This window comes from Oratosquilla oratoria, chromosome 27 (assembly GCF_046742065.1).
Source record: "Oratosquilla oratoria isolate Oo_2021 chromosome 27, ASM4674206v1, whole genome shotgun sequence".
In the NCBI taxonomy this organism is placed as follows: Eukaryota; Metazoa; Arthropoda; class Malacostraca; order Stomatopoda; family Squillidae; genus Oratosquilla; species Oratosquilla oratoria.
The window spans coordinates 10098255-10108254 of record NC_134803.1 but is presented as its reverse complement, the minus strand read 5'-3'; the positions used below and the strand labels follow the sequence as shown (position 1 = coordinate 10108254).

Below are 10000 nucleotides of genomic sequence, written 5' to 3'. Positions count from 1 at the left end.
GAACTAAAGAAGGAGAACCAAAACCTAAGTAAAGAAATAGAAGAATTAAAAAGACAGTTAAAAGAAGTAAAAGATGAGAATGAGGAATTAAAGAAGAAGAATGAAGAGAATAAAGTGTCCATAGCAAAGGAGATACAGGGTTAGAGAAAAGGCCAAGAGAACAACAAAAATGAATTTAGAGATATAGTAAAACAACAGATGAAAGAACAAACTAAGGACAGTTATTAAACTGATGAGGGAGAAGGAGAATATAGTAAAAGACTTAGCGGATAAAAAGAAATGTATAATTATATTAGGGATGGAAGAGAAGCATAACTCAAATAGGACTACAAGAGTAAATGAGGAGAAGGAAAAAGTAAACAAGATATTAGAGGTAGTTCAAGTAGATGAACAAGAAACAGAGAAAGAAATTGAAGAAATATATAGGCTAAGGAAATACAATACAGATAAAACCAGGCCAATTAAGGTTAAATTCAAGCCACAAACAACAGCAGAGAATATCTTAGCAAAAACAAGGAAACTAGGAAAAAGTGATCTATATAAACAAGTATGGATAAAAAACGAGATGAATAAAGAGGAAAGAGAGAATGAGAAAGCAAAAAGAATGGAAACTAAGGGGGAAAAACGAGAACAGAACAGGGTCAGACAAAGAGAAATTCTATTGAAGAGTAGTGGATATGAAAGTGAGGAAATGGTTCATAGCAGGAAAAAACGGAAGGGAAATAGAAAACAGGATGGAGGTAGCAGAAAATTAAAAGTGTCTTACACAAATATAGATGGCTTAATAACAGGCTTGAGTGAACTGAATAATTACCTGAAGAAAAAAGAACCGGACATAAAGGGAAATGTAGAGACAAATATGAAAGGCCCACTACCACCCAACAGTGTAGGACATTGTGCATATAATTATTGGATTCGACACAGAGAGGTAAAACAAGGGGGTGGAGTTATTTTCCTGACTAAGAAGGATATAAATGTGAGGAATGTCACATATGGAAAGAATAGAGATGATTATGATGGAAGTGGGGGACAGGGACAAGAAGAGCAGGAAGTTTGTGTTAAAATATGTGCCTCCTAAAACATCTTTGTGGGAAGAGAGAGGACACAAAAATATGTTAGAAGACACAAGGATAACACTAAATAAGATGATGGAAGATGGAGGAAGAATAGTTATAATGGGTGACTTTAATTGTAAAGAAATCTGCTGGAAAGAGATGACAGTGAAGGGTGGAGACGAACTATGGGGAAATGTACTATTTGATATGACTATAGAACATACAATGACACAATAGATACAAGAGAATACTTGGTATAGCAATGAGTAAGAACCATCGAGACTGGACCTAATAATCACATCAGAACCCGAAATAAAGGACAAGATTGAATATAAGACACCAATAAGTAAAAGTGACCACATATTGGTTGAACTGGAACTAAATGCGGAAAAATACATGAAAAAAAGAACAATATATAAAGGGAAGATTGATGTATGGAATTTTTTTTTTGATAGAATAAGAGAATTCTTTAAAAAAGCAGACTGGGAAAGGATACACAAGGAGAAAACAACAGTAGAAGAGAAATTAAGTATTTTGACAAAAATTATAGAGAAGGAGTGGAAAAGTATATTCCAAGACAAAAACAAGAAAAAGGATATGTGAAGTGTTGGTAAAAAGAAAAAAAAAAAGATGCAGGGAGTTAAAAGACAAAAGGGATAAAGCTTGGATAAAATGAAAAAAAGACAAAAGACCTCAAAAATGGAAAATATATACTCGCTATAGAAATGAATATATACAAGTGTGCAGAGAGGAAAGAAGATACGAAAAGGATGCCTTAGAAAAATGTAAAGATCAACCAAAACTATTTTATAGATTTGTAAACAACAAACTGAAAAACAAACAAGAATTAGAGAAACTACGACAAGGAGTTGAATACACAGAGGAAATAGAAACGACAGAAATTATGAACATGCAGTTTAAATCGGTATTTACGAGGGAGAACATACAACTTAGAGATGTCAAGTGGAAGGAAAAAGTCCCCCCTATGAAAGAGATAGAAGTAACAAGGAAAAAAATAATTAATCACTTGAGCAAGCTCGATGTCAGAAAATCGCATGGATAAGATGAAATGGCAAACTGGATTTTGAGAGAATGCAGGAACGAACTAACAGACAAAATACATAATCTAATAAGCAGTTCATTGAAAGAAGGAAAAGTTCCAGAAGAATAGAAAAGAGCAAATATAGTACCAATATATACAGGGGGAAACAAGGAAGATCCTAATAACTATAGACTGGTCTCTCTTACAAGTACGATAGCTAAAATTTGTGAAAGAATGATCAAAATTAGATGGGTAAGGCATTTGAAAACCCCCCCCACTAAATCCAAGGCAATTTGGATTCAGACTAGGACGATCATGCGTCACAAACTTAATATGTTCCTATTCAAGGCTAATAGAAGCAATATAAGAAAGAGATTGATGGAATGATTGTGCATTTCTAGACCTGAAAAAAGCTCTTGATAAGGTGCCACATAAGAAGTTGCTAAAGAAATTAGAAACTGCAGGAGGAATACAGGGCAAACTGCTGAAGTGGATGGAAGACTTCTTGCATGAGAGAAAAATGAGAGTGGTGATAAGAGACAAACATTCTAATTGGAATGAAGTGATTAGTGGAGTTCCACAAGGAGCAGTTTTGGCCCCAATGATGTTTGCTATATATATTAATAATATGGATGAAGGAATTGAAAGTTATATGAGCTTCTTTGCGGAGGATGTAAAATTGTTGAAAAAAGTGAACACTGTAAAAGATTGTGAGTCGTGCAGAGTGATCTCAATAAAAGACATTGGTAGATGATGATAATAGATGTATAAATGTTGGTTGGTGTTTGTCAACCACGAAGGTCTGAGTAACTCCTTTTTTCCTCGACGATTGGTTTGTTACAATAGAATACACCAGAGGAGTCTCAAAATAGCTGCCATGGATTTGGAGCTATTGATGATTATTAATGGTTTCGGTGGACCTTGCTCAGTTTTTTTCCAAGTCGGCTTTCCACTTTTGTACCGGTAATGATAAGGGCTGTAATATTTATTGATATTGTTATGCATTATTAGTTAATCTTGTACTTACACTTTATATCTAACATACATGAGAGCTGACCGTAACTTCATCTTCACAATACAACACATTTGATTCCTATACTTAACAAAGTTTATATAACTAATAGCAACTCGTGAACTCATTCACACGGGTACGACCATCGTTTATGCAGGAGCCGTTGCATGCGGTAATATAGGTTATTCAAAATATTGTTACTAATTACATATGTGTATTTCATACATATCTATCTCATGTGATTATAATATCAAAAAGAGTGGGCCAAAACAATTAGTGATATTATTTGGGAAGCCCAGACCTGTATACCTAACTACCAAATATTTGCTCACTGAGGGGCGACCACTATACGTGGAATCTCAACTTGTTCGAGTGCTCTGCCCCACATTGGCTGGGGCTCCCCGAGCGCGTGCGCGCGCGCACACACACACACACGCACACACACACACACACACACACACACACACACACACACACACACACACACACACACACACACACACACACACACACACACACACACACACACACACACACACACAATCACGAGTCCAATATGTGATCCAAGACCATGGTGAATCTCACACACACTCACACACAAACACACACACACACACACACACACACACACACACACACACACACACACACACACACACACACACACACACACACACACACACACACACACACGCGCGCGCGCGCGCACGCACACACACACACACACACACACACACACACACACACACACACACACACACACACACACACACACACACACACACATATGGCTCGACGGCGCAGTGGTAGCGTTTGCAACTGCTAACGTAGCGGTCCGAGTTAGAATCCCGCCCAAGGCTGAAATAATTTAAGTATCGCTGCGCTGCGAGCCGTTACTCCAACAACACACACACTCACACAAACACACACTTCTCATTAAAAGAGGGAAAGGTATCACAAGATTGGAAAGATGCAAACATAGTGCCAGTACATAAAGGAGGAAACAGGGAAGATCCTACAACCTTTAGACCGGTGTCCCTCACTAGTACAATAGCTAAAATATGCGAAAAGATCATCAGAAGCAGATGGATCAAATATTTGGAAGAAAACAATATAATAAACCCCAAACAATATGGTTTTAGGAGTGGAAGATCGTGCACCACAAATCTAGTATGCTTTTACTCGAAACTGAAAGAAATAATACAAGAAAGAGATGGTTGGGCGGACTGAACCTTCCTGGATCTCCAAAAGGCTTTTGACAAGGTACCACACAAAAATTAATAAACAAAATTGAAAAAATAGGAGGAATTCAAGGCAGGCTGTTGGCATGGATGAAGGACTTTCTAAATGGAAGAAAGATGAGAGTGATACTTAGAGATAAAAACTCGAAATGGGAAGAAGTAAAAAGTGGCGTCCCTTAGGGCTCTGTCTTGGCTCCCTTAATGTTTGCCATATACATAAATGATATGGGCAAAGGGGTGAACTGTTACATGAATTTCTCTTGCTGACGATGCTAAATTGCTCAAGAGAGTGAAAACAGAAGAAGATTTCAGTTAGTTTCAAGATGACCTACATAAAGTATGGGAATGGAGTCAGAAATACGAAATGAATTTCAATATCAAGAATTGTAGCATAATGGAGTTCGAAAAAGGCAAAAATAGAGTATCGGGAAAATATGTGATTGGAGACAAAGAAGTAAAGAAAGTTAACTCAGAGAAGGACCTAGGAATAATCATCTCAAGTGACTTGACACCTGACAAACATGTAAACAAAATATTTGGAGAGACAATTTGTTAAGATCAATGAAGGTGGCATACGACTACATGGATGAAGAGATGGTTAAGAAATTAATTGTTACATTGATAAGACCGAAACTAGAATATGCTATATCATTGCGGGCACCTAGCACAAAGATAAACACGAAGAAATTAGAAAGAATCCAAAGAGCGGCGACTAAGATGGCACCTACACTATCAAATTTGACATACGAACAAAGATTGGAGAAATTACAACTGACAACGTTAGAGCAGAGAAGGGAGAGAGGCGACTTGTTGACCATTTTCAGAATTATGAAAGGAATGGAAGTTCTTGATAGAGGTGATCTATTAAAATGGGACCAAAGAGAAACAAGAGGACACGCAAAGAAAATAAAGAAAGACAGCTACAGAAGAGACCTGAAAAAGAAGTTTCCCACACAGAGTGATGGACGTCTGGAACAAATTGAACAGTGAAACAGTTAATGCCAGAACTATACACGAATTCAAAAGCAAACTGGATGTGGAGAGAGATAAAAAAAAAAAAAAAAAAAAAAAAAAAAAAAAAAAAAAAAAAAAAAAAAAAAAAAAAAAAAAAAAAAAAAAACGGGTAAATACGAGCATAGGTCTAGTCCCGTAAAAGACAACTAGGTAAATACAGCTAGATAAACACACACACACACACACACACACACACACACACACACACACACACACACACACACACACACACACACACACACACACACACACACACACACACACACACACACCTCTCATGGCGCTGTGGTTAGAGCTCTGGCCTGCCACTACGGAGGTCCGGGTTCGACTCTCGCCCGGGGCTGAAATAATATCAGTATCGCAGCGCTGAGGGGTGTTACTCCAACTCTCGTGGGCGGGGAGTTGGGGGTGTGTGTGTGTGCAAGGTCATAGCATTACCCATAGATCGGACCTACGAGCTCTGAGCTCTCTTCCAGGAGGGAAATAGCTGTCGATCACGAGTCCAACACGTGATCCAAAGACCAAGTGAATACACACACACACACACACACACACACACACACACACACACACACACACACACACACACACACACACACACACATATATATATATATATATATATATATATACACACACACACACACACACACGCACGCACGCACGCACACACACGCACGCACGCAAACACACACACACACACACACACGCACGCACGCGCGCACACACACCCACACACCCACCCACACACACACACACACACACACACACACACAAGCAGAATCACATAAACTAAAATGTCTGTGCACTTTTTGTACTTTATATTTATGCAATATTCAATTGATATAATTATGTATTATTCATTTTATTATTCATTTGGTTATTCGTCGATCTATTTATTTATATATTTGAACTATTTCTTTATTTATCTCATTTCCGCTAATTAATTAAGTAATCAATATTCTATTCTATTTATTTATTTATTCATTCATTTCTTTATCTACTGTATATGTCTATTCATCTATTTGTCTTTCTATTTGCTTATTTATTTTTCTGTTTATTTATTTATCTATTTACTCATTTATCTGTTTGCCTATTAATGTTTTATTTTTTTATATCAATCCGTCTCCCCTTTTAAGTTTCCACTCAACTAAAAACTTCAGTCTAAGCCCTAATCTAACTTCCACAGCAGCCTATATATACAACATCTTAGGTTGGGCGAGATACCTGAATGATAAGTTAGTAGAGCATCTCTCTCTCTCTTTTTTTTTTTTTTTTTTTCTTTTTTTTTTAACTCTGAAGGATTAGTTGGCCCCAGCAGAAGTTAAGAATCATCTTGAGATCGGGGTCTGTCCGCCCCTCACCTGCCCAACGAAACGGCATCGTGATCATTACGACAAAGTATTTACAATATAATATTCCGTGGCTTACCTAGCCAGTATTCCTTTTCGGGATCGCCAAAGCCGTCGGCGTACTCCCCCCACGAGCGGGTGAAGTTCTCCTGTGGCGTTTGTTCCTTCCTCACGAGGAAGGTGGTCCACCCGCCGCCTGCAGTCTCCATGTCGCAGTGCACCTGCGGAGTTGAAGAGCTGCTGCAATCACCTATGAAGAATGAATAGGTCTTCCGGGGGAATCACTACCGTTTTCACATCTGGCGAACGGGACTGACTAGCTCAGGGCAGTCATGCGCCGCCGTAGAACAAAATTATAATTACCTACCATTTCTTGATGCTTCGTACATGTGGAAAATCTCTCATATTTGATGTTTAGAGGAAACCGATTAATATTTTATCGTATGTTCATTATTACTCTTCACACCATAATAGAAAAAAAGTAAGTTTTACATTCCATGATTCTTAGAGTGTGTAGTCCTGAATTTTTAGACAGGGAAATTAATAAGTCTCGCATTGAATTATCGGAAATACTTCATCGATACATCTTTAAACATTTCCAAGAAAAATTTCTGTGGGAAGAAGACCACAAAAAATATTAATGAATAAGAACCTTCTCATTCTCCCATATCATAATAACTTAGTTGAACTTCCTCGTGTTTTTAAAGAATCCAATGATTTATTTGTACATGTGAGTGATCTTGACCACTTTATTGACTGTAACAGCTCACACATGATTATTACGTATAAATCTTTCGATGACAGAAAATAATTGAATCTATCTTTGTATCATTTACTGTAAATAGTAACCTCAATATGAGTCTTGGAGTATATTTATACTGTATATATATATATATATATATATATATATATATGTATGTATATATATATGTATATATATATGTATATATATGTATATATATCTATCTATCTATCTATCTATATATATATATATATATATATATATATATATATGTATATATATATATATTGCTATGAAGGTAAGACAGGTGAGTGGAAAAGGTGGTAGAGAAACGCGGGTTGGAGCGCGAGAACATTGTTTATTTTGAACTCGGATTTGTATGCTATTTGGATGCCTGCTTTAGCTAGTGTGTTGATCATGGCTCTTGCCTCTTTCGCAAATGGCGAAAAGAGTGTAAAATTTTCAGTCTACAAAAAACTCACGAATAAAGATGACTTTATGCGCTACCTACCCCAACATAGTACACGCACAAAATCAGGAGTGGTAATTGGTTTCTATCTGAGAGTACTAAAGATATGCAAGTAAGAATATGTAGAAGAGGAGAGGTCCTACATATTCAAGGTCTGCAGTAAACTTACGTATCCAGCGGGGTTGCTATCCAAATTGAGGAAAAAAAGCCGAAGAAATTTACGCGAGACCAAAAAGAGACAAAAATTCAACAAAATATCTAGTGATACCTCGGTTCGAATCCAGAGACAACTGTCGGAATCATTTGATTGACTACACCGTCACTGGTGATTCTATTCAAGTATGACAACGACGAAAGTCCACAAAGAAAACGTACAAGCTTAATCACGAAGCTACGAGTGATGTTAGTTCTCAGTAAAAACTAAGTACGGACGGCAGTTAGCAGTCGACTTCATCCCTCGGGAGTAGATTATTTCCCAGGTTGGAGAATATTAGACATCCGATAGCCAAGTTGGTAGAGCGTCGGCTTTGCGTTCTCGCGAGCCTCGGTTCGAATCCGGGGACGACTGTTGGACATACTATATATATATATATATATATATATATATATATATGCATTATATATATATATACATATAATATATGTATACATTACACACACACACACACACACACACACACATATATCTATCTATCTATCTATCTATCTATCTATATATATATATATATATATATATATATGCAGAAAAAACCACTGGGAAATAAGAAGCTTAGTCCGAACGTTTTCGTCTATTTAAGACATTATCAAGGAATACACAGTACATATATATATATACATATATATATGTATATATATATATATATATATATATATATATATATATATATATATATATATATATATATATATATATATATGTATATACATAAAGTGGTAGACAAGCTAGGAACATGGGAAGGACACACAAGATGCTTCATAATCAGGTTGAGATGTATGTTTACTTTTAAGGACGTTTGGTCACATGACGTTACGTCACCCCGGCCTAGTAACACTTGGAGAATTTTTTACAATTCTATCAATAATAAAATCATCAATTTTATATAATCCTAAACTTAAATTAATATTATGGTCAAAGGTTTGCTTAATACAGCAAACCTTTGACCATAATATAAATTTAAATTTAGGATTATATAAACTTGATGATTTTATTATTGATAAAATTGTAAAAAATTCTCCAAGTGTTACTAGGCCGGGGTGACTTAACGTCATGTGACCAAACGTCCTTAAAAGTAAACATACGTCTCAACCTGATTATGAAGCATCTTGTGTGTCCTTCCCATGTTCCTAGCTTGTCTACTACTTTATGTATATATATATATATATATATATATATATATATATATATATATATATATATATATATATATATATATATATCCACCTATGTCTCTGTAACTGTGTATTCCTTGATAATGTCTTAAATAGACGAAAACGTTCGGACTAAGCTTCTTATTTCCCAGTGTTTTTTCTGCATATTATTTTCACGTGTGCCTTGTGAATTACTGATATATATATATATATATATATATATATATATATATATATATATATATATATATATATATATATATATATATATATATGTATGTATATCGCAGAAAACTACTCAGTACATAAGACACTATGATCCGAACGTTTTCGTCTATTCAAACATTTTCAAGGAATACAGAATGACAATGGGTAGGAATGTATATACAGAAAAGTAGTAGACAAGACAGGAACATGTAAGGTAACACAAGACAATTTTTCACAAAAAGTGCATCATGGTGGGGACATACCGTGAGCTGCTACATAATCAAAAAATTTCTTTACAATTAAAATATCAAGTTTATATAACCCTAAAATTACGTTCAAAATGTTATCAAAAGAATGTTTAATGAAACTGAATTCAATAATGTTTCTATCCAACATAGAACTGCAAGAGACAATTTCTTTGGAATTATTCCAATCAGTGGCATGGTTATAGTCTCTTACGTGTACAAAGATCCCACTGGATAATTGACCTGATCTCAC

At 35.8% G+C, this 10000-nt stretch overlaps 1 protein-coding gene across 1 annotated transcript in view; it reads right to left on the bottom strand.

Moving 5' to 3' along the window:
- Nucleotides 1-10000, bottom strand: part of LOC143039889 (techylectin-5A-like) — a 48411-nt gene that overhangs the window by 19986 nt on the left and 18425 nt on the right. The window contains exon 3 of the mRNA XM_076210211.1: nt 6796-6937. Coding sequence (XP_076066326.1) covers nt 6796-6937 — 142 coding nt within the window. The remainder of the gene's footprint in view (nt 1-6795; nt 6938-10000) is intronic.